Here is a 26302-nt window from a genome sequence, read left to right on the forward strand (position 1 = left end):
CTCGGCGCGAGCACCTGCGCGCCGCCGGCGGCAACGGCAACGGCGGCGCGGGGAGCTCCGAACGGGAAAAAAACGGCGGCCGCCCCGCGCGAGGCGCAAAACGAAGCTTTTCCTTCGAGCCGGAATCGAACCAGCGACCTAAGGATTTCCGCGGGGCGGTGCCTCTACAGTCCTCCGCTCTACCAGCTGAGCTATCGAAGGCAGCTGTCGGAAGGCGCCGTTTCGCAGCACACAGCCTCGCCGTCCCGTCCATACGACGGGCGGCGTGCACGGCGACCGCGGCCCCCTCCCCCGGGGACAGCCAGGGCGTAAAGACCCGCTCCAGACCGAGACCTGAAAGAGCAGGCGACCCGAGTCTGCCAGGACGAGCGCCCAGCGGGGCCGTCCCCTCATCCCCGGCCTCCTCCCTGCTGCCGGCGGGTCGGTTAGCACGGGGGGCGAGGACGGCGCCCGCAGCCCCTCACCCTGCCGCCGGGGTGCGAAGACAGCCAGCCCTTCTTCCCTCACTGACTTTCCTCCTCTGAAACATCGATGCCCTGTGGCTACACGGGTGCTTGAGAAGCGAGGGTCCCATCGCACCCTGCCACGCCGCGTACGCGGCACCTGCTTTAGCCACTACTACTGTTGCATTAAAAAAAAAAATGGCACCTCAAACGTCTCACCACATTCTCTCATGGCTGTATTTACAAAAACACGAATTCTGCCGAGCTCTTAGGAGAAAAGGGTGTGAGCACCTGCCGTAAAGAGGTGGGTTGGCATTTATGGAGCCGAAAAGAGAGGAGCCGGGCCCTGTTCCTGCAGCCCTGAGGAAGGCACTCCTGGGGTCGGCGTTTAAAGATGCTCACCCACAGCGTTTGCTCACTTCTTGGGTGCCCAAGTCTATCACGGGGCCCAACCATCACCTTTTTCCTTTATTAATGTGATTTTTACTTTAAGGGTGAAAACAAGTCATCAAAACAGCATACAGCTTCTTATTTCAAATACATTTTTAAATGGCTTACTTACAGAAAATCGTTCCCCACCACCACAGAGGAAATGACCTCCTGAAGCTAACACCGCCATGAAGCACAAGCTACACTCGAGTGTAACCTGTGTATCTTCTAGGTGTTCCCCTACCCAAAAGTCTTAAGCTGGAAGTTATTTCTATCAGTGAAGCCTTGTACGCATGGAGTTTGTACATACATACATGCAGATGTATATGTTTATAGACGTACACATCCGTGCGGGAAACCTTGGCTCGCGGCGCCCCCTGCGCAGACGCACGGGAACCTCAGGCGCTGGCACGGCCCCTAAGGCACAGGAGGAGAAAAAAAAAAAACAAAACACCAAAAACCAAACAAACACAAAACCCCGAATTACCTGCATTACAAACCTACTGCTACAAAGGTGAACTCGTATCATTGCATCTTTCAAAGAAAAAAAAAAATCAAATTCTTTGGGGTTCTTACTTGTTTATTTACAAGTAGTCTTTGCCTGCTGCTTACTAATAGGTGTTCAGCACCAACCCGCGTTCGCTGTGATTCACTTTTAGCATCCAGAGATGACAACACAGCAGGTTTCCCCACATCAAAGCTCTGACAGGAGTCTTTGAACTGCAAAAGCTGTAATCAAAAAGTATGTGGGATAAAAACCACCCTGAGACAGGATTTGTGTCGTCAGCCTCATGTGGTACGAAATGCCATCTTTTAGCACTCATTTATATTTAATTCAAAGGGAAAGGAGACTGAAATAAAAATATTGTTGTTTAAATAAATACCTTCTTGTATATTTCCATAGTAATACATGTGTTCTTAATTTGTAGGAAACAGATCCTGAAAGCATTAGCTGAGTCAAACTACTAAATTAGTAAATCCTGTTGTTAAAAAAAAAAAATAAATCTAAAAATGTAGTTTGTTATGACATCCAGTAAACATTCTTCTTGGAGTAGATCAGTAAGCACATACGCACCTCACTTTTTTTAAGAAAAAATTCTGTATGTATTACTGTTCTGTATGACAAGGTTTAATGTCCCGAGTTTCTTGTACTCCTACATGACAAAAAGAGGCTGGAGATGCATCCTCTTCTCCACCTCTTCTCAGCTTCACAAAACTAAGCCAGAGGTCTAGTTACGTCTGTCGTCAGAGACCTTACAAGTTATTTTTTCCAACTGTTCATTTAAGAGCATCCCAAAGAAGATGCAAACTGTCAGTCTCTCTCTGTGGCAGGATATGGAACATCTCCAGATGCCGCCATTTTCAAGGACTGTCCCATCCCATCAGGGCTGTCATAGCCCACAAGCCATCAGGCTCAGCCTCAATAGACTTCTAGTAGGACACTCAGCAGCATGCAGTATCTGAGTCCCATTACACAAGACCTGCTTTCTGCCTTTGCTTGTCCTTCCCAAGACTCCCTTGTGACAAAGGAGAGCTCGATTCCAGCCTAGACCTGAAGAACATGACCAGGTACAAAGACACTGCTGCAAGTTCGCGGCAGCAGGATGAGGCAAACGTCACCATCACTCCAAGCTCAGGGACCTTGAGTGACCGTGGGCATAGTTCCAGTAGCACTTTGCCACTTCCCTGTTGCCTTAGGACTGCTTAGTTGTGTCTCCTGACAAAACAAAACCAAACATCACTAGAACCACTTGTTAGTATTTGGATCCTGCTTGGATTTTGTAGTCTTCCCCAAGTGGTAGCAGCAGTGAGCATCCCACTTCCAAAGGCAGGACACTCACATTCTTACGCAAATGATCTGATAGGCGAAGCACCTTGGAAGAGACATGGACCATCCTGTAATTTTCCCCATTATTTATTCCTTCTTGCTAAGCTTCCTGCTGATCTGCAGGGAAAAAAAAAATTCTCTTAGGCATTCATTATGACCCTGACCAACAGCAGATCAGCAACTCTGTTCCTGCTGGGAAACAGGTCCCTTTCTGTGCACTGCTGACGCTTCAAAAAATTTCACACAGCTGTAGTAGTATGAAAGTACCACACTATCAGGCCCTACATTAAGTCCATGTGTGTTACTGGGCTTGTTTGTTGCTGCTCCAATTCTGTGAGAGTTCCATCTATTCCCTGACAAAACCTTTAGTGAATAAAAAAATACCAGTCACAATCCCATTTTATATTGTCACAGAGCTGAAATGATGGAAAAAGTCTGAAGTCATGTGCAAAAGCTTGTAATTCTTTGCTGCTGTGCTAATCAGAATCTCACTGTGAATTCAGGCAGCCAGTTCAACATTTATCTGGACAACTAAGCAATACAAGGATATTCCCCAGAAGGCACAGGGCTTAACCCCACTGACATGAAGTTAAGAATAATCAGTTTATCCTAACTGATCTCCCTATAAGTTGTCTGGAAACTTTACAACGGAGGAACTCAGAGTCTTTATGAAGATGATTCTCAGCATGGACAATCAACAAGGCACGCAACTGACTTCTTGCTATGAGAGCTTCAACCTTTGAATCTAGCAAAATTCCTACGAGGCAAACTCAGGAACTAGTTTTTTGCATTGTGGAAAACAAGCAGCTTATTTACTCAGCAAACAGTTTCCCAACTCAAAAGCAATTGCTGCCTGTCTCATAGAGCTAAGATCTATAAAGTAAAAGAAACACATAATGATTGCTAACATCAACTGGCACAGGCGGACCTACAGCTTTTTACCAGATATTTTCCTTTTAATAGCCTTCAATGCCTCATCATCTGTTCCTCTAGTGACTGCAATCTTCAGAGCTCTACACTGGCAGAAACACCAAATATGTCAACCAAAACCACACGCATCCAACAAGTCTTCAGCCCAGCTATTTGACTTGGTCTAGATTCAATGTCACTGTACCGCTCATTCAGTGCCCAAAGTGATCTTGCTTGCATCTGACCTATGGGGGTTGAGCTTCCTCCCCATATTTGGAGAAATCCCCAATGAAGAGCATGAGGATATCCACCAGATACTCTTTTAAATTAAAATAGTTCTCCATATGGACAGCACATTATTATCTGCATCTGCTCTGCTCCATGTCTCAGTACTGAAGATCTCAGCTTGTCATTTGTACTTGAGTCATGTCACAGTCAGTTCAGTGAAGCTGCAGCTCAGAGCAATTTCAACTTGCCGTGTGCATTGAGAGTCATAGTTAATCTTTTTTTGTCTTTTTTTCCTTTTTTAAACTTCTTTGTATCAAAGTTTCTGAAGGGCAATATTATATTCATGGCTTGTGAAAATTATCTGCTTTTGCTGGAGTTCTCTCTAAATGCTTCTTACAATGTTTTCCTGAAATGCTAAGTCTTACAGGATCAACCACTTCACGCAGAAGAGTTAGCAAGCACTGTGCATTTTGACTCAATGTATTTATACAGCCTTTTGGAGAGGCGAAAAAGTGCTAATACTTCTGCCCAACTCAATTAGCCTGTGTTCTGTTAACCATGACACAGAAGAATTCTATGTACTTTGTGATTTCATGAATTTTGCTTTACTATATTGACAGGTCTACATTATTCATGCTAGTGTAGGGAAGGTGGAAATGTAGAAATGTAAGGCTTAAAGACTACTATATCACAAAGACATCGAAATAATTGACTATATCTGGATGGGCTTAGAATTTATATTACTGCATTAATCTCCATAACAATTGTGCACAAAAAAACATCCTCTTGGACATTCCCAAAGCAGCCTATATCAACTTCTCAAAAAGGCTGTACAACTACTCAAGGAATTCTGAGGTGGCCTTTGGATCAAACCTTGGACTGAAAAAAACAACCGCAGTTCCCAAGTTCAGGAGATCAATAAAGCAGCTCCAGGGACATATAGCCTTACCAGAGACCTATGCTAGGATCCACTCAGGCATGTACACAAAGGACAAGTTAGTTACTGTAGGATAATCGTAGTTCTCAGGGATGAGATTGTATTTCAGATCTCATGAGCTGCTCTGTATCTCTGCTTCTGGCAATCCTCAGCTGGCAGTGACTTGAGAAGAAACTGAGATCATGCTGAGCTCACACTGTCTTTTGCACAGAGTGTGAGGAAACTGTCAGTGCACAGCTCTGATGGCCACTGTCACTTAGAAACCAAGTCCTAAGCCTCACTTCACCTGCTTATACAAATACAGTGGCAGCTACACTGATAGCACTCCTTTCTGATTGGCAATCACTTTGCCTATGGTTTCAATGGCACAGGTATTCATTTATATGAGGCACTATATAGGCAAACATTACTTTTTAGAGGTTAAAAGTGGAACAGCCTTGAATCAATCAAAAGGGAGAAAAAAAATCCCAAATTTACACTCAGACATTACCTATGATCTTGCTATCAACTATCCCAATAAATAATAATGATACTGCTGCAAGATTAGATTATACTATTGATCTAAATTAACAGGCTTCACTAATTTCTCAAAAGCCACTTGTTTATTTTGGATACCAGGAAGCGATAATTTTACCAGTTCTAGTCAGCCATGTAAGTGTTTTAAAAAACGATTTGCTCCTTTCACAAACATACATACAACTTTGGAGACTGAAGAGATCATTTGGAAGTCACCTGTTAATCACATATTAGCAGTACACCTTTTCCCATGCTGTTTTGGAATTACGCCCTAGAAAGTCATCACTACGGATGCAAGAGAAGTCAACTTAATCTCTACATTTTGCCAAACCCAGAAGTAAACAATTAGTCCTAATGCAAGGGCTTTGTAAAGCAGTTGGAGCTAGGCTGAGCCCACCAAACATTCACATGGGTAAACAGTACTCAGGCAGCAGCAATGGTGTCCCAGTAGCAGCCTGAGCTAGATTCAAGCAAACAGCTTAAGTTCAATAGTATCCTGGTGATAAATGGAAAGCACTGGCTTGGCCTTCTAACTCTAAAATAAAAACCACTTTATAAAAACAATCCCCTACCTTCCAAACTAGCAACAAGACTCTCCTTCCCACTCCTAACACAGGTGACAGTACAGGAGTCACAGAGACAAATCTTACAGTATCACAACCAGTAATCCCAGACATGCTGGCCTCTGCTGCTTGCACAGCTGCAGTTTATCTCTTTTTCCAAGGCAGTTTCTCTCCCATGCCCTGTAGAATTCAAGGAGGAGGAGAGGAGAGCGAGCAGAGGGTGCTTACAGATGCGACTGACAGCACACCTCCATCCTGGCTCCACTTCAGCAGTCAGCAACAAGTGACTGTGAAAGGTCCTTAGTTGTTGCAAATATATTTTCTGAGTTTGTGCAAGGATGCGAGTGTATGAGAATTTCAAATGTAGAACCTCAGGGTTAGGGTTGGAAAGATCCAAAACATTAAATAAAAAGACAACTTTCAGCTTTCTGTTTCTTTTTCTTTGTATTTCTATCTATTTCTTATAGACAATAGATAACTGGGGATTTTGGGGCTGCTGACTTACTAGACACCTGAGATCGTTCAAAGTTTCCAAACTTGGCTCGGCTGACTTCAAACGCAGGGAGGAAGACAAAAAAATACATCAGTGAATATGGCAGGATAAAGAAGTTAGTGTTCAGAGAAACAGAGGGAGTAAAGAAATAAATACTGGTACTTAGTTTCTTCCATTGTACCACACCTTGAACTTTCTTATTTTGAAACTGAAAGGAAGCAGGTACTCTTGACCCTTATTTCCTTCATCCCTTCTGCTGTCTGCAAAAATAATTGCTATTTCCAGCATCTGTCTTCAGAAGCCAAGACCTTATTTTAAGAAAGACATGGTGTGGGGAAAAAGTAGTATTCTTGTATGTGTAATATTCAGATGTAGGACTTGGGTATGTACTGAGCAATACTTGAGCAGATTTGAACATAGGAGTTATTTCATACCCCACAATTAAGTTAGGCCCTTGCTTTTTCTTTGTGTTTTGGCTTTTTTCTTGCTGCCACAAACCCTACACCATCATGTGGCAACTACTGGTGAGGTCTCACCCCTTCTGTCTCAGTGGGTGGAAAAATACATATTGGGCAGCTTTTGCTCCAAGGAGAAAAGAAAGGTGGATCTCAGGGAAATCCCCAGATTCAGAGTGAGCCACTGCAGCTTCTACAGCTAATCACCCTGGAGATGGAACAACATGGAACACAGTTGCCCTACAGAACTACTAGGCGATTTTTAGAATCATTGATAAATCCTTATGTATCTTCTTCCCTCTCCCAAATAGGTCCACAAGTCCTCTGCTCTCTTAGAAACCTCCCTTCATTCCTTTCTGTCCCATATATATGGATCTCAGAGGAACTCTAACAAGGTTTTCATTGCTATCAGTCTCATTTCTGTGAAATCGGATTATTTATCTGTTGCCTCATACTGTCGCTAAGAGCAGCAGTATAAACAGAGGACAATAAGCTTACCAAAACGTCCATGGTAAAAATGATTCAGTACGTAAGTCCAAAGGGCAGATGAAAAGCAAATGGGAAAGCTAGCACAACATCCGAAGAGACCTCTTTAGGATTTGCAGAGTCTGCACAAATGCGTGTGGGAAAGAAGAGAGAGGTTAGGATTAGGAGGCAGTGTCTGGCAAGTACCTATCTACATTTATACAACAATGTGACAATCTGAAAGAAGCTTCATTTAAAAAAAAAAACAAAACTTTGTGTACTGAGTTCACAAAATAGCCTATAAAATGAAGTTTTCTCATTCTGTTCTTATTCTGAAAGAAGTCGCTTGAACCATGCCTAAGAAGTTTCTGAGAAACGACTGCATTTCACGCAGCCAGGCTCCACGGACTGTTGGCTGGTAAGAACCATAGCACCCACTAAACCTTCTTCTAATTCCTGGTAACTACTTTCCACCTGCAATCTTAGTCTTTTAAATTTTTACTTACTGAACACAAGTTTCCAAACAGCACAGACTCAGTTCAGATCTACAGGATCACTTTAGAAGTTAAATTAGATTTGCTACCAGAAAGAGAAGCCACTAGAAGTATTATTTCCAGCAGAAAACAAAATCAGGTAGTCGTTTAAAACAACAAGAGGTGGATAAAGTCCAAACACAAGTCTGTGCAGCTATCTCATCAAATCAATGACTTTCATTAAGAGAACAGAGAGTAACAGTCTTTTCTGAAGCCTCTCAAAGTATCTGCAAGTTACTGCAACAGAGGTCACGCTTACAGCGAAGCCTAATGCCTTTGACAATACGAATAAAGTTCAGAATCACTCAGCGCACATCAACTTCAGTAATTCAAATCAGAATAACCCATTTCAAACCAGTTGTGGCAACAGGGTTTCTGTAACGTCAGCTTGGTCACCAAGTCTACTATGAATCCAAACACGAATCCAAACACTACTACTTTTCTTTATCTATCGTTAAGTAGTAAATACTCAAAACATCACACATCAGTAGAAGCTAACATGTACCAATGCCTCAGTGAACTCCACATCAAGCAAAGTGACACGGTTTCTATGATAAGTCAATACACGTGTTTGAATTGACTCATTGTAATACCAAAAGCACCTTCCACAACTCAGTGCACATGCTGATAAACATCTGAGGTTCACTGCCACCCTGATCCTAGGGAGAAAATTATGTTGTGAGGGGTCATGTTCTGGCAGGAAGCTGGGGTTTGCAGGGATGTTAGATTTGCTACGGACATATCTAAGGGAAAAACCAAACCAAAACCAAAACCAAAATCTAAACCCAACAGCTACAATCTAAAATTAAAAAAAAAAAAAAAAATTAGACAGATATTAAGACTGTACCGTTCATAGCAGAAGAAAAATGAAAACACTTTGAAAGCACTCTTAACTTGGTTGCTTCATCCATTCAGTACTGGTTTTGTCTCAGATTATAAACACTGCATTAATAAAGATGAGTAAATTTCTAGCTTAGCATTAACCATTTAAGCCTTTGAAATACAAATCTTCCAAAGGATAATTTTCAATTTTTCATGATGTGGCATGCAATCAAAATTAACTCCATATATTTACACCCATCATTTTATAGAAAGCTTTAATGCTAGCACACTTTGAATTAAAGCCTTTCAATAAATACAGGAAGAAGTAACGCACAGTTTTGCAGATGGATTTTATGACTTCTTTTTAGGCTCAAAAGCTATGATTACAGCCAATTTTGAAACAAAGTACCGCATGTAGCTGGTGAAAAAAGCACAGAGATAATTTAAGTAGTTGTCAATATCTTCATGTTCATCTTTTGAGTATTGCCAAATTTTCAAAAGCCTAGTTCTTCCAAATTATACTACTCATACTTGCATTTTACATGCATGCATTAAAATTTTGCTTTGAAATACATTTTGACCAATGTTTCAAACGACAGATTGCAAGATACCTTAAATGTCATGTATGACTTGGTCAGGTGTTTTTCTACACCTTCCTCTTGGTAACAACTTTGAAAAAAGATTCAGATCTCAGATTTTGGTCTCAAATATATAAAAACCCCTTTTAAAAATTTCTGACATTCAAACGTCCTATGTGTTTCATGAAATATTCAGAATAGACATGAGGTCAAAAAAGCCTTTTCCATAAAGAGTTTTTCTTTAAAAAAAGTTTCTTTTAAACAGAAATACAACTAAAGCAAAATGGATGACATCAGAGTTTACTTTTCTAAGATGCGTACCAGTTTTTCAACTTCTGTACTAGTATTCATGTATGCAAGTATAATGCAATTTATATGTTGAATGCAGAAGTTAATATAATTAAAACTCAAATCAGAGTTAATTAAACAAGCTAATGTGTGAAAGGCTAGATAAAAGTTGCACCTTATAAAACCAAAGATGTTTTAACTTATAGTTTTAATATAGCAATCAAAGAAAATTCCAAATACTGTACAGTGAAGTGTAGTATAGTACACTATATACTGTTATAATACACTATTGTTACATTACAGATAAAAAAATCAAATATAATTAGTACAGCAATCACAAATAAAACAAACCAAAGTGTGCTGGATAACAGCCAGTACTGTGAAGATGGTATAGTTTCTATGCTAATTTATTTTTAATTCAACATGTAAAGCACTTACTGTTTAAAAAGGTTTGTTTTCTAAATATATACACTATTTTAATTCTTATTTATACATTTTAAATAGCATTCCCTCCTAAAAGTGCACTCTTTCATTTCTCGGCAATAATCCTCATTAAACGTAAAATAATTCTCAAAATACTACTCTTGTTTCAACCTTTTATTGCTCAACCGCAGGCGTAAGGGCTCAGAGGGAATCCTGCATTCCAAAGATCTTAAGCAACTTCTTCAGTTTTAAGAAGCTAAACTGATATCCACAAACAAAACAAAGAAACCACTTACTGTTGTTTTTTTTTTAACAGAAGAATCAACTTCATATTATTACTATTTTACAAAAGCATGTCAACTCTGCTATTTGAAAATGGAAGCCAAACAAATGTAGAGATAACAGTGGCACCTTCTTAAATCGTTCATTTCTCATACATTTCAGATAGAGCATCGCTTTCCCAATTGTAAGCACACTATGAATTTTATTACCTGGCATTTTCAGTGCACTGAAACAGCAGCAAGCAGCTCTGCTGAGCTGTGATGGTAACAATAGACTCTTACTTTTTGAAAGATGGCAAATTAAGCATTTCAGTCTTGAAAGTACGCCTGTTGTACCGGGCCGTTGGCATACAGCCCTGTGGCACCGTCCCTCTGTGACGCTGCTAGAGCATCCTGTCAGAGGCAACGCCTAGCTCACATTTTGTATCTATCAGACTAGTAAACTGTATGGGATTCATAAAACCAATGATATACATTGCTGTTTTGTGACTATAACAGCGAAGACATCCCAAATACGTGATTTAATTTGAAAAGCTGCTGGTTTATTTTTCCTCGCTGAAATGCAAACGATTCACAGAGAAACAGCGATATCAAAAAGTCAACCTTACTAAGCTGTCAGCCATGTGAAGTAGTAAAAATCTTGCATTTCTCTGGAAAACTGATCTGGTCTCCTGAGGTTTCCCATATGCTCATCAGCAATCTATTTTTTGGGGATGTTTTTGGGTTCTTTTGGGTTTTTTTTTTTTTTTGGGGGGGGTGTTGTTTGGTTTTTTTTGTGTACTAGGCCTGTATTTTCAGTAATCATCTCTCATTTGCTTATATACACTAAGCCATAGTAAAGTTTAGGATTTTCAAATAATTTAAGTCATCTTTGCCATGAGACACTGTGTAGAAGGTGGCTGGCCACTAGACAAGAAAGTAATTGAGGCAGGTACTCAAAAAGAATTTAGAACCACATTTTAAGTCCAGAGGCAATTCAGTAGCAAGAAGTTGGGGGTTTGTTGACAAACGGGCATTCTTCACACCATTTGAGAAGTCCCATTGACAGGGCTTCACATCCACAATGAGTCAATGTCTTCCCTGCCCTTGTACCCCACCACCATTTTCCTGATTCTAACAGGTACATCTAACAAGCACATGGTGTTCCTAAGACAGGCACACAGATGTGCCTCAACTTACGTTTGCATCCACTGCTAGCAATCAAACGAAACATCTGTTCAAACTTACACTTCAGTGTTCTTTATTTCACTTCTCCTGTACAGTTACACATCTCACCAGCATGTAGATGAACTTCAGCTTCACTTGAGAGTATCAAAAGCCGTCTTTCTCAAAAACACTGGTATTTAAATGCATGAGAAAGCTAGGCAAAATAAGAACACTGCAAAGAAATATGCACAAGCCTGCTTTACGCCAGAGGAATTCACATCAGTGGATCTTGTGACTTTGACACCATTTTACCATTCCTTTTTGAGATCATTTTGTTTTAGGAACTGGAGAGTTCTGATGCACGTGACTTGAGTGGACCCAAAGTGACACTAAGGGTGAGCCAAACAGAACTATTATCTGTGATTATCTCTATTTAGATAAGAATAAAAATGTCAAGTTACTGCTGAAATGGGAAGTGTGTCAAAATTAAACCAAGCCTTCCTTTTTACACAGTAAAAGGCACACAAACTTCTGCAGTCTTACCAGAAAGGCATGAAAGAAGTAAGCATCTTCCCTTGAAACAAGGATGACGTGCGATAAATATTTCCATTTATTTCAAACTTAGAATTCTCTCATATACACTGCTCATCTTTTTTCAGCCAAGGAAGACTTCTTTTTCTAAAGAAAAGGTTAAAAATGTCTAAGTGATAGTTACCTTGTCTAAAATGCAAGAGATCCAGGCGATTCTTTCCTCTCAGCCTCTCCTGACTTCAACCCCTTCCCAGGAACACGCCACAGCTATATTTTTTTAAACTTCACGCTGTGACAAAGCACAAGCCTCTACTCAACATTTTCTATATAGAAATAGCCTTCAGACAGCTAGACTGATTCATGGGAGACTAAATGTTTTCAGAAGTCATGGCAGGCTTCCAGCTGCTGCATGTGCATCCTGTTTCTCATTGAATAAGCCCTGCCTGTTAATCAGTGCATCAGCAAGGTCAGTTCTGGTGAGCCAAATTACTTCATAGATTCCAAGCTTCCAAGTTGCTAACTTACAAGTTAGCAATTTGAGATCTTAAAATTTTTCATTTATTTGTGAAAAGGTGATTCTTATTTTTTTACCTCTAAGTAGTGTACTAAATCATAAAATATTTATTCCCTCTACATAAAAAGTTAACTGACAGAAGCATTTTCATGTTCTTGGACAAAATGGGGCTATTCTTTAAGTGATTTGCTTCAGTTAATTTTTACATACAAAAATAAATCCTCCCTCATGGGACGTTTTATCATACTAATCCTTAGAACTGTTTAAGTGATTAGAAATGTAAAAAGTGAGGAGACTTTTCTGAATACAAACATATACAATACAAACAACATTTGTGAACTGGTAAAAACCCACATGTGCACAAACACAGACTTCAGTATGTAAATGCTCTTAATTCCTTTGAAGCTGTATTAACATCTTTCATCCGTTCAACATTACTTTACCATTAGAGGAAGCAGCAATAGTGCACTTAAATATGATCATGAAGATAGGAAGCCAAGTGCAGTATCAGATACACATTCCATCCTTCAGGAGCAAGCAGAATGGCTGCTTCTTAAGAACTAGCACTAATGAACAGGTCTGATGAACATGCTACTTCAGTGGATACCAGCTATATTATCACTGATGCTGGGAAATCAGCATCACAGACTGAAGGGAGGCTGAGGCCGGCAGTCTTCATATATGGACACTGAACCAGCATGTATGCTGTTTCCATAGAGTAAACAGTGAGCTTCCAAAAGCTCAATTATCACTGAACACTTTAGGATAATGGAAGTTAGAGAGCAATTTCCTTCCAGTAAATTGTTAATTGGCTCTGAAGACGACAGCTGTTATTTAATTTTTGCCATTACTAACCAATACTAGCAATCAAAGTCTTTTAAAAGACATGGATTTGCCATTGAACGTTTATTGTTTCTTTCAATTGCCAACTTCTTCTCTCCTGTAGTTGCACACCATCTGACCAGCTCAGTATTTGGAAGAAAATAAGAACATGCTATCACTTACTAACAGAGCACCAAAATGGTTGTGTTGGCTCAGACAGCCATACGTAACCACAACACATTCACTTTATCTTCATCATACACTAAGTAGCCTTTTTTCTAACTTGCTTAAACTGACACTATGCAGAAATTAGAGAGTTTACTAAAGTTACACTTATTCCAAGATTTCTGACAAGTGTATACAGCTGTATGAATGAGAAAGTTTCTAAACCAGAGGAAGTGCCAGCACAATGTATTTAAAGTACTGTATATGCTGCATTATCAAATTTAGAAGAAGTTTAGTTTCAGTTTCTTTTTGAAAATTTATGTATAATTCATGTTTATACTGTATTTTTGAGTGGAATTAAGTACCTGGGACGGGATTAACTTTGTCACGTTTCTAGTTTTGCCTGTTCTAGCCTTTCCAGTAACCTAAATTAGCATGGTAAGAACCTTGCACGGGCTTACGTTTTAAGACTTTGAAGGAATTAAAAATTACAAAGAATTTTCAAGAACCCACATTTACAGCAGATATTCATCTCAGTGCATTTCCTAATAACTAATTTACAGGTAACAGAGCCAGCCTGGGCAGCAGTATGGTAATATTGAAAGCTATTGCCAATCACACACTTGCTTATCATGCACTGAATAAGATGATATAATCTTTGACATACATACAAGATTTAGTAACTAATCACTTTGTGTGGCCCAGCCAATAAACATTACATTTGAACAGTAATTTCTTCTACCTTTATTAGATTTTAACCTATCAAGAGTGATCCATTGGCTCAGTTGCATTAGTGATTCCTGCATCTTGACTATCCATCTCCTCAAGCTCCTCAACAGAATTTCCCTTTTGTGCTTTAGACCTTGCAGGGAATGTTGTTCCCACAGAATTCACCATGTTACCATCAGTTGGTTCAGTATTCAAGTGTTCAGTACCACCTGGTGCAGAAAACGATTCGGGTAAGCCAGCCTGAAAGCTCCCAGCTTTAGCAGTTGAACTCACTGCCTCTACTTTTCTTTGAGATAGATCAACTGATGCTGACTGCTCTGTATTCTGATCCCGCAAATGTCTATCCATTGAAGCCTGAATGGAAGAGACCATTTCCTGCAACTTTTTTCTCTGTGCCTCTATCAAAGTGGGGTCAAGCTGCCTGCTGTCTCTCATTGTCACAACCCCCGGAGCAATTCGGATAAGCTCCCTGTTACCAGAAGCAGCTGTGAATACAGAAGGCTCAATTTTAGCAGAAGGACTGAAGTCCGTTTCTGTGCTATGCTTTCTTAAAAGTGGTGTTTCCCTGGCTCTTTGATCATGTTGTTGACTACCAGACGCAGTTCCTAGGGAATGGCCCTTTCCTTGAAATGCAGTTATGTTATGGAGTTGTTCAGATTTCTTTTTCACTACTCCACCACTACCCAGCTTCAGCATTCCATGCGAAGGACTTGCTTCTCTGCTTCTTGAAGTAGCTTCTGCTCGCACTTGACTTAAGGCCTCTTTAACCAACTCTTCAACATCAGGACCAATAGGAAAGTGCCCAGCAGCATCCACGCACAGCTCTAATCTGTCTTCTGCTGCATTGTACACAAAGTTTTTACCAGGCAGATGTGGAAAAGTACAGTGCTTGCCATCAGCCAAACCTATAAAGACAGAAAAAGTTATTCAAAGTGCTTATATACTTTAAGGCATGCTCTGAATGCACAGTAATCATCGTATCTCAGCTTATTGCATCAAGTATGTGAAAAAAAACCCCACACTGAAACTTACTACTGCGGGAGAAAAACAATTTAGGCTCATATGCCATATGGCAGTAATCACAGTATACTCCTAAAATGCTGCAGCCTTCTATGGTGATTCCAATGAAGAGACAGGACTGCAGTATTACTAGATAAAATAACCACCTTGCTGGGATTTGCAGTTCTAATACAATAAAAGTTAAAGAAATAGTATATGCTTGCAGTAACAGAAAGCAAGCCAAACCCCATCATCACCACCACCACCCCACTCCAAAACCACACGAGAACAAACAAATTAACAAACCCACCCAAGAAACTGCCAAAGAGCACATTTCAAATCACTGTCTATCTGGAGAAGTACTCTTTAAGACCACTTCTATACTAGTTAGAATTGTAGTAGGATTTCAGTGTCTACAACTGCTGCTAAGCCTAAGGAATTTCAAATTTGCTATTTGTCTTCTTCTCAGAGAAGAAGTATTGCTAGATAAACAAAAGGATTTCTAGTTTACTATGTTTAGTAGTCCTGGAGATTATAACTATTAACCTTTACAGAACAAACATGAGGCATAGTATTTTTGATCTGCTGTTTCATTTGTTTCATTGTCCCGCATACAATTTGATCAATTTGCTAAAATTGAGAGTTCACTAGACAAATTTAAGTTCTGAAGCTGCTCTGTGTCAAAAATGGGCAACATTTGGTTTTCCAGTTTATCATCATAAAATACAAAATAACTCTTTCAACTCTGTCCCATACAGGTCGTGGTAAACACAGTAACGTATCACTTCAGTGACAACAGCTTTCTGTGACTTAAAAGCTATCTGCAGATGAAAACTTGGCTGCAACAACTCTCTTCAGTTCTACCAGCTATGCAAGGAGAGCTACAATAAAAAAAAAAAATTTGAAAGTGCCGTGAATAGGTAAATTAATGGGATTTTTCCTCATATTCTCTCATAATTTTCGAAGAAAAACACCAGAAATTATGCAGAAGGAAGAAACACAACAAGCAAATCTTATTTCTGTGTTATCAAATACAATGCAGTCAAAACAAGTATTCTGGGCATCAATGAAAAAGGTCACTCAATTTGAAACATTATTAACTGTTTTCATACTGATGAACCAATTGACCAATCTCACTCATCCTCCACAGCTTCTGAATCACACACAGCTGCAGAGAATCTACAGATTAGATTTTTACTTTGAGAACTTCAGACACATACATAGCTCCTTTCTTTATATATCCACGGGAACCAATAACCAAACAGCCAAAACACACACAGAACAAAATTTAACCCCCAACACCCATTCCCAACTTAGCCTGAAGAACAAATATATTTTAACTACATAATTTACCAGCTCAACCTTCATTTGCAAAAGAGAGGGCTGTAACAGCTTCTATGATAGACCAAAACTGCCTCCGAAACTGCAATCCTGAAATCTCAAAATAAGATCTTACACAAAATCTACTCAATCAAATTTCAGTTTATTAACAGTACCTACACTTGATAGAAAGCTTTGTTCCAAAACTCCAGTATAATAGTTGCATTATTACATTAACTAAAAGATTACAAATAGGTAAGGAGTTGCTTTAAGTGGAAAAAATAGTTAGATTGTTGCACACTGTAATTGTTTAATGTGGAAATTTAGTAGCTCATAAAACGTTAAAATCATACAAGTATGATAATGCTGAAATAGTAGTTCTACCTACCAAGGTACTGTAAAATACCTGCACACACAGAAATGCAATAATGTTCAAATACTGAATATCATCTCCCACAGCATTAGTTCTTACTTCGTCAGTTGGCAAAAATTACTTTTAAGTCAGGCATTTTCTGTGAGTTAATGACCAGTTGGGTTAAAATCCCTTGAATTCAGTTTAGTTTCTCAACTCTGGCTAGTCATTAATTGGTCCAAAATATCCTTTCCATCAGGCACTGTTTAAACTAATTCACTTCCCACAAACAATACACTAGTCTTTACTGTACAAGCTAGTAAAAGAAAGAAAACTCAAAGTAAACAAATCTGCTATAAGACACTCGCATGCTAATTCTATTACCCAGGCTAATAATTCAGTGACAGGTAGTGTACACTGCGTATACCACGCATTTTAATTACTGCAAACAGAATAGAAATTATGTAGTCAAATATCTGTTTCCAGAAATAATCAAGATTAAGTTAAGGTTGATAAAACTGCCTAAGAAAAAATCAAACAGTAAGAAAGCAGCAAAGGAATCATTATTATAGATGAAAACACAAGAGCTAAACTATCAATGCAAAGACTTCAATAAGAGAATAAACCTTAAATGAGAGAAAATAACTGAATACTACTTTCTTCTCTAAAGAAAGAGATGTTATTCTTTGTAGGTAGTATTTGTAAAGCCATCTAAAAATCAAATATTCTCTAACTACTTGCTTGGTTATTCCGCACATAGTCCAAGATGTGACATTTATCAGTGCGAGAAGCGGATGGACAGCTTTGCTTTTGAATAACAATCTTAGGAATATGAAAGACAAATTTAACCAACCATTTAAATTTAAAACATGCAGCACCCCTGTATAAAATATTTACTAAGAAGCTCACTAGAAAGATGAACTGCTTATCCAGTTAAGTGTTTTAAAGTATAACAGGAATAGGCCCTAAGATCATCTCTTCGATTGATCTTTCCAGGGGAAAAAAAAAAAAAATAGAAAAAAAAAGTCAGTTGACTTATTGAAGTTGGTTGTACAATTCAGGAAGTTTAAATGGAGATGTATGGCTGTAAAGAAAATTTCTGAAGAGACTGAAGTTGAATGAACTAGTCTTAGTCAGATTCCCTAGTCTTAGGCTCTCTGAGGGAGCATAAGGAGCTCTACAATGTTATGAAAACGAAAATGTACCACGGTAATAAAATAAAAATGTATTTATGCTTACAGGTGACTCAATACCAATTTACAATTTTAAGGATTTGAAAACACAGGAAGGAAGGGATAAAAACAAAAACAAAAAAAATACCTGTGGTTTTCTTCATTATGCTGTAGAATACTCCACCCTGCTGAAACAATTGAGGAAGCCCCTTTGCATAAGACCAAACATCTTCTCCTGTAAAAACAAAGCACAATCATTAGAATTAAACAGCCAGCTTTTTTAACATTATAGACTGGCTGAAAACATAACTCCTTGAATTAAAAGCTGAATCCTCACTCAGATTAAGAATCTGAATCTTGCTGCAAATCTACAGAACAGGAGCCCAGGACACTGAGAAACTTTCAGGAAAACATACCACAGTCTGCAGTCAAATATCCTACATGTTCTAGTACAAAGGTTCCCAAATTTGATTTGATCCAAGCTGCAGCTCCTGGTTCTTTGCCAGGCCCTACACAAGAGAATCCATTCCTCTCCTACCCATGCTTTCAACATAAAACTAGGAAATGACTAACAGGCTTCCAAAATTCAAGCACATATCCTTGCACATTAAAACCTCAATTCTATATCCCTATACCTTCTCAAAAATCAGATCTCAATTCCACAGCTGCTATACAGCAGATTTTACACTGTAGCTAAGATACAAACATCCACACAGGCAGCTGCTTAGAAGTTGTGTCCCTATCTTCCTTTTCTTGAGAGTCAGAAACAAAATACCAACTGCGAGGCCCCAGCAGCCCTGTGTAACTGGCATTTTTCAAAAGATGCCAAAAATGGCATTGAAATGTGACAACTTTAAATGCCACTGAGAGGAAAAAAAAAAAAACAACCCACCTAGATTATGTAAGGAAAGGAATATAAAGACCAGAAAAATTAGGTTGCAATGACAGAATATTAGTGACCTAACAGCACCTGCCAAATCGGTTCAGATCTGCATTTTTATCTATACCCTTTTCCTCATTTTGCTAACCACTCACCTGCTTCAGAAAACTGACATGTGATGCAGCTGTCAAAGTAGTGCAAACAAAAAGTACTGATAAATTCCTTTCTCCTGATGCAGAAATAACTACAGCCTGTATACGTTTTCACAAAAAAATTGCTTCTTCCCACTTTGTATCAAACATTCAGGGAACATACTAAGATACTTTAAATAGAAACTGAACCCTTCTTTAGCCATCAAAATCTCAATAACCATGTGTCTCAATTTTCTGTTAAAACTGGAGAATGTAAATCATCAACTAAAGTTAACTGGATGCACTCACTATTTGGAATAGACAGTTGGAATGTGTGATGCTGTAAAACATTACCCACCAATAATTCTTTGCTTGCTGTTAAGAGCAAAATAAGAGTAAAAAGTTCTTTTTAATAGCTTTCACGTACTGAACATAGGGCACGTCTAAATCCCTTCTTGCATATTCCATAAGGTAACTGTGGCTACTCTCCTATCCCACTCACCTCAGGTAAGACAACATATCACCCTCGTGACAGTAGCATTACTTGCTACATTATGCTTTGAAACCCTTCAAGCCACTCTTCAACTTTTGTTTCCCTTCCTCAACAGGGATGGGACTCTGTACACTCCCCTGCTCACCTGTCCCCCCACCAGAAGGATTCTGTTGCTCACCTCTCCACTTCAGGTGTTAATTCAAGTCCCTATTCTCTACAAAAAGGTGCAGCATATCTTCATCGTGTTTTGTCTTTAGACATTTTACAGACAGGAGATCTACACAATCTGATTAATTTTATACGCATTCCCTTGAACCATATATGCTCTGGTTCATTGCATTCATTTGCACATCAAGCTCACAGATTTGGCCTTCACTTCCTAGCAAGAACATCCAAGTAAAACCAACTCTCATCTTTCTTATTTTCCATGATCTGCTGAAGAAGGAGGTCTTGTCTTTTTACTTTATCCTGGTAACTCCACGCTACTGACTTGCTAATAAATTTGAAGCTCTCCTACAGCTCTCACTGATCCAGTTAAAAAAAAAAATACATTAAAAGGAGCATTCTCTTTTCCTCCCCACTTCAGCCACTGCTTTCCTGCGTCTTCGAACAGCTGCATGGAGGGAGGACAATCACAGCTGATAACACTCTCTCATGTTTTTGTTATTTCAGTAGCTGTTCACTGCTACCCGGCATCCCTTTTCTCACTTACGTTTTGAAATGCACATCCCTATACACAAGGGCTCCAGAACACCACTGCTGTGGCTCATCATTTCCCCCAAGCAGCAGCAAGCTGAACTCTTCCTGATGGTTTAAATACTGCCCGCAGGAATCAAAACAACCACTACACTGATAAGTAACAGAATACAGTCGTCAGTTTACTGAAGCCTGGGGAGGCCACAGCCAGCAGCCACACAGTGGCTGATTCCACACTAAGGACATACAGCTGCACCTAGCAATCCATTCTTATTTGAAGGATTCTCTTCCCTTCCACAAGACAACCACCAGGCTTTTAGAAGACGCCCAGTTTTACACATTAGTGGCATTCTCTGAGGAAAGACCTCCTGTTCACTCCGGGCACGATTTTTCAAGCCTTGCACCAGAGAAGCATTGCTGTTTAGATAGCCTTTTATGCAACACTAACAAGGCCTACATGCAGAAAAGTACGGAGAACAGGGCTCACAAAACAAAAGCAACAGCCACTGAAAGAAATGCAAACTAACCATGCTGTTTTGATAAAGAGATTGGATCTGTTCTCAGATTGGAACACCAAAAAAACCCGCAATTACAACTGGACTTTCCCAGATCAGAGGCTAGTGTGCGTGTGATTCAACTAAACTATGTTCTGAGGTTTGCACATTTTTGTTGCTAGTTGGGTTTTACTGTTTGCTTTGGGTTTGTTTACCATGGCAGTAAGATGTTTACAGGTCACAAGTGAAATTTGGGTGATCGTTTAGTTAGATTAAAAACTCTCTCAAGACACTGCATTTATCAAAGAGATGATGTTCTCCGCACTAGTCCCGCTCCAGTACACGCTCCCTCAGACCAGACCTCAGCCCCACAACACTAAGGTATGGCAACAAATGAAGACTATCCTATCCACAAGCATGCCCCACACACTGCTGAAAAAGAGCAGGTGCAGACTAACCTACGCCAGTGGAAGCCCAAGACCATCACTTTGTATAGCAGAGAGGATGTGCAGGAGTGCAAAACAAACTGAAAGCTCAGTTGATAAACACAGGTTACAGGGAACTGCAGTTGGCTTAAAAACAAGCTGTTCAAATCCAGGCAAATCCTGGTATCAATTAATACATTTCATTTAAAGCTGGCTATTTTGATTTCTTGTGCACTGACAAATTCATCAATGCAAAACAATCAAAATAGATTCATACTTGGCCTGCATGTTTCCAGAGTGCTTCTGCACGGATGTATATAAAATCAGTTTAAAAATATAATGTTTTAACTATGTTAATATAAAATTAAAATAGTTTGTCATTTTGTTACAGAATTCTGTATTTTGAGCTAAACAAAAATAAGGGAGAAAACATATCATGCTTGATTTTTTGTAAAGCTATGAAGTCCAGAAATTTCAGTATCTAATTTCCCAAGGGTTATTTTTAAGATATACATAAAAATTAAAGAACATGGCCAAAAAATTTAGTAAGTTAGCTGAGAATAGAAAAGAAAAATTCTAGTGACTGAAATATGAAAGAAGCATCAAGTCTGCCTACAGGAGATCCTGTGTGAAAGAAAAGCTTTTAAACATCGAGAATGAATAGTTATACATGTTTCAAGACACACTTTCACTATAGGCATGGGGAGGGGGGGAAGCAAAGCGTGTTTGGCTCAGAGAGCTATTTCAACAGCATCTCCCCTCTACACATTCTAATCTGACTGTATTAGATGAATGCTTTTAGCAGAACAAAGTTACAGCAAGAGCATGCAGGATAAGCTGACTCACAACTTTGCAGCATTGGTTTTTAGCAATACAGAAACATAATTGAGGAACACGGAGGCTTCAGAAAGGCTGAACATACCACCTTGAGGAACTGCCACCCCAATGCTCTTACGAAAGTGCAAGGATTTAAGTTTCTCAGAGTCTGTTTCCCCATTGAAAAATCACAATTGTAAGTAGTCAACCGTCTAGATGTTTTGCACAAGTATCTTTGAAAGAAAATGAAGCCCTGATGAGAAAACTGATTATATAAAAATAGTGTCTTATTCAGTAGCTGCCTAAGTTATTAAAACTGGTTGGTTTATCATTTGCTGACACTGCTGCTCCTATTAGTAATGCGAAATGGATGCAGTCAGGGCAGGGTGAGGTAAATTCTATTCTAACCTGTGCTTTGAAAGTAGCGTCTAACAGCAGTGAGACTCAGACAAAAATTGATTCTTGAATACAAGATCAGCTCACAGTTTATAGATAAACACTCGTAAAAAAATGCTGAAGTCACTGAGATACTTTTAAAGCGCCTCAGAGCTTTTTCTAAGCCAGTAACTACCTTTTCAGAAAATAGGAAAGCACTCCTTTAAGCTTCATCTCAAAATTAAGACAGTTTTTAAACCTAACCTTTTCCTGCACTTTGGAACTGCGGTGTAAACGTCTGTGTGACGAAGTGGGTAGTGATTCAGCACTCTATCTTGCAAGAGACACAGAAATAAATAATCAGGCTTGGAAAAGATTCAGAGTTCTGCATGATGAACTTCTGACATACCACTCTGGGCTTATGTAATTGTTTCGTTTCTAAAACATCACATGCTTTAGCCACACCAAATCCCTCCAGCAAAAGAGAAGGCTCCCACAGAAAAAACTGTTAACATTACTATTCAAATGGTTCATAGAGCTAAATGCATGATGATTACTGCTCTACCTCCTGCCAGTAAACAGCAAGAACTGTGAAACCTGATGAAGAACACAAATGAAGGTCCAAGTCTCTTGAGTCCAAAGATGACAGTCAAGACTTACGTGACTGACGATTTATAAGCATAGCTTTGCAACTATGTCACCTTTGGAATTCAAATGTGCATTTAGTTGGCTTCAGTTTCTCCTCTGCTTACATTCTGAACTAATACTTTTTTCATAGCTCTTTAGAAAGGCCAGATAGCTAAGGATACAGTGTTGTGTTGATTTGCTTAAACCAACATAACTCCCTGTGGAGAGAAAGGCCAGAGCTTTATCCTACTACAAAAGTGGCACTTTGGTCCTCAAACTTCCAATGAGCAGGCAGTCAGTGTCCCCTTCTCACCTCTGCTCTGAATTTATTTCCTGAAACCTGAGGGAGATGTAGGAAAAAAGAGAGCATGTGGCCCACACACATACACATCAGATGCACGCCTAACGACAGACAGGAAAAACAAACAGAGAGACAGAAGAGGAAATGCAGCAACTTCTAAACAGCAATTTTTAAAAGCGGACCTTACAGCAAAGAAAGAACAAGTATCTCACGTACACATTTTTAAAAGTCACAACACTCAACAAACCACTGACAGCATGTTAAATGTTCTAATAGAGGAACAGAGGAACCAGCATTCTCCATGGTTACAGAAAAGGAAAAAAAGAAAAAAAAGATATGTATGTAACTACAGTTTGTAAAACGTGATCTTCCACTTAAAAATACAATTTGAAAGCATAACTTGAAGTCAGCCTTACCCATTAATGTTGCTAGAAGACAGAGAGAATACATCTCCTTGTCGACTTGCTCTTGCAGTTCCTTCGATGAGATTTTACTAGTCACAGCAACGTCTTCATGCTTCACGGCATGGGCCGAGTGTGCTGAAGCAGACTGCCTGCCCTCCTCTTTACCTTTCAGGATTTCTATCGCAATCCTGTCACCATGCTGCAAAGGAACGGGCTCGTTTTCCATGCCTTCTTTGGGAGGCAGAAGCTCTTTAGGAGGAAAGCCATAGCGAATGCACTGCAAATAGGGAGGAATATTGAATTCTCGCGCTATGCTTTCCTGTAGTTCCAAGAAGGTGGTCGTGCACTTCAGGGTAAGCATTGACTGCCTTCCATCATTTGTGGTTATTCTAATTTTCTTTTCTTTTGTAGATGTTGGAGAATACGGGGTTTTTGTTGGTGTAGCAGGTGCAGATGAGGGCCCCTCACGAACAGCCCCCGGAGAAGCAGTCCTAGGTTGCCCTTTATGCTCTTGTTTCAATTTTTCACTTTTCCGTTTTTGCATTACAGAAGCCTGGTCTGCAATGTTCTGCTGAATAGTTCTTTCAGCTTTGCTCATATTCAACTCCTCCTTGTGCAAAGTTTTTGTCTTCTGCCCAGTCAAAATAATTTTGGTTGGAAGTTGTGACTCTAACTCTTGTCCTTGCTGTACATCGTCAGCTCTTTGGGCATGAGCACCATCGATATTTACAGGGGTATAATCATCAGGGTTCTTTTTGGCAGTTTGATGCAATATCGTGTTGACAACTTTCTGAACAAGAATCTCACTACCAAATTCACCAGGGAAGTGCTTGGTAACAAGTTTCATGGCGACATCATACACATTGCTGTTCAGAGATGTGTCACTTTCATACTGGAACCAGTAGACTGTCTCTCTCACCACTCTTCCACCCCACTCTAGAGTAATAGGAAAAGCCTCAGGGAGATTATCATATTCCTTGCCTTCCCAGTAGTGCTTGAATCCACAGCCACATTTGCCACCTGTAGACCTAGTGTTAGTTCTGTCTCCATCCAAATAAGAAACAGATCCATCTTCTCTGACACGACGCACTGAGTTACCGTGACACCAGTTACAAGCAGTCAAACTACTCAGGCTATAGTCTGGTACCAGCACATCCTTTGCAGGGTTGTAAGAACACACCAAACTGTTGAGGGGAAAACTGTAATTTTTGTCAGACCTTAGTTGGCCGTGGGTACTTTTTGCCAGGTTATAGAGTTTTCCCCCAGGGGCCAGCCACTCCGGAGGAACATGATGCTCTGAAAGGGCCCCGCAGATGAGGCACCTGTGAAGGCGGTTGTCCATCACTGCTTTTTTGGCAGCTGCAGTGACTTCTTCAGGCTGGACTCCTATTACACCAGTCCTTCTGTAGAAATACTGATGAACATCAGCTACAAGACTGGGATGGATACCGTGTTTACTCATGAAAACCTCCTCCATTGCAGCAACCAGCCTCATCAAGTACTTGTCTTGCAAACTTCTGTCTCCTCCAATAACACAACCACCGTCCTCCTCTAACTTGATGTACTTTTTGATGAGGTCTTGAGGAACGCCCCAGGCTTTAGGAAGCAGCTTCCTAGGCAGTTTAGGTAATGCAGCACCTTTTATTCCAACTAGAGGAATATAATGGTTACGTCCTGAGCTACTCCATGCAATGCAGATCGGCTTGTTCAACATGCCGTCTTTTCCCATGCATTTTTCTAAAGGTACCAGACCAGGGAGGAACGTTGCTGAGTAATCTCCAGAGCTTCGCATTCCGCTCAAGGAGTCTAACAGGATGATAGGCCGGTGAAGCACGTTGGCTAGACCAAAGATGTGAATATTCCTAAGGCCCATTGGCACACCTTCTGGAGGAACAAACAAAGGGTCACATTCATTGATAATGTCCTCCCACTCTGCTGCATCAATAAAGTCATGGAAAAGTGCCTTGTAGTGACTCAGATTCTCCTCAAAATGCTTCTTTAGATTCTCTCGCAGAGCATGCCAGAATAGTTCCCTGCCAACAAGTGCCCGTGAGACTGCGTGGACAAGGCAGTGACCATCTCCGTCCACGTGGACAGGAATGAGGCACTCCTGACTGTTGTTGGCCTTCTTGATGTCTTCCAGGGTGTCGTGCAGGTAGATGAGGCTGCCAGAGCGGTCCTTTCCATAACCGATGGTTTCAACGTGCTCTGGCTCGATGAGGAAGGCGCGGTCACCCAAGAGGGAGCAGTCAAAGATGTCTCCCTGGTTCATCTCCGTGAGGAGCTTGGCTTTGCCAGTCTGCTTATCCATCCCGTAGCGGGCCAAGATGGGGGCCAGGAGCTTGCAGTGGTAGTTGGAGAGGCCCATGACTTTCACGAGCTCGGTGTTCCTGCGGGGCGGGCCGGCGCCGCTGACGCCCAGCAGCGCGTTTCGCAGCAGGTTGTGCAGCACCAGGTCGGGGTCCGTCACCTCCTCCACGGCCAGCAGCTGCCGCTGCTCGTGGCGCTGCCCGCAGTCCGTGCACTCGATGCTGCCGCTGCTCTGCGGCCCGTGGGCCGGGAAGAAGAGCCGCGCCTGGCATTTGGGGTCGGGGCAGGTGCCCGAGAAGATGCGCCGGTCCCGCTTCTTGGAGGCGGCCGGAGGCGGCGGCTGCGGCTGCTGCTGAGGAGACGGTGGCGGCGGCGGCGGCGGCTGCTGCTGCTGCTGAGGCTGGGACAT

General features: G+C 40.5%; 1 protein-coding gene and 1 non-coding gene across 3 annotated transcripts; both read right to left on the reverse strand.

Moving 5' to 3' along the window:
- Positions 1 to 110: 110 nt before the first annotated feature.
- Positions 111 to 201, reverse strand: TRNAY-GUA (transfer RNA tyrosine (anticodon GUA)). Its single transcript is given in 2 exon segments — positions 111 to 146; positions 165 to 201. It is a non-coding gene; the product is annotated as a tRNA-Tyr (tRNA).
- Positions 202 to 2777: 2576 nt separating this feature from the next.
- On the reverse strand, positions 2778 to 26302 carry VCPIP1 (valosin containing protein interacting protein 1). Of its 2 annotated transcripts, XR_015222080.1 has the most exons (5): positions 23596 to 26302; positions 18090 to 18176; positions 11419 to 15003; positions 7300 to 7409; positions 2778 to 2817 (listed from the first exon to the last, which is right to left on the reverse strand). XR_015222080.1 is itself a non-coding variant. In XM_009990194.2 (3 exons), the coding sequence occupies exons 1-3, from the start codon at positions 26300 to 26302 to the stop codon at positions 14132 to 14134; spliced, it is 3666 nt and encodes a 1221-aa protein (XP_009988496.2). In that variant the 3' UTR covers positions 10949 to 14131. The 2 variants fall into 2 exon arrangements, 1 of the variants encoding a protein (XP_009988496.2); XM_009990194.2 differs by lacking the exons at positions 2778 to 2817; positions 7300 to 7409 and having other exon boundaries at positions 10949 to 15003.

This window comes from Tauraco erythrolophus, chromosome 3 (assembly GCF_009769465.1).
Source record: "Tauraco erythrolophus isolate bTauEry1 chromosome 3, bTauEry1.pri, whole genome shotgun sequence".
Lineage (NCBI taxonomy): Eukaryota > Metazoa > Chordata > Aves > Musophagiformes > Musophagidae > Tauraco > Tauraco erythrolophus.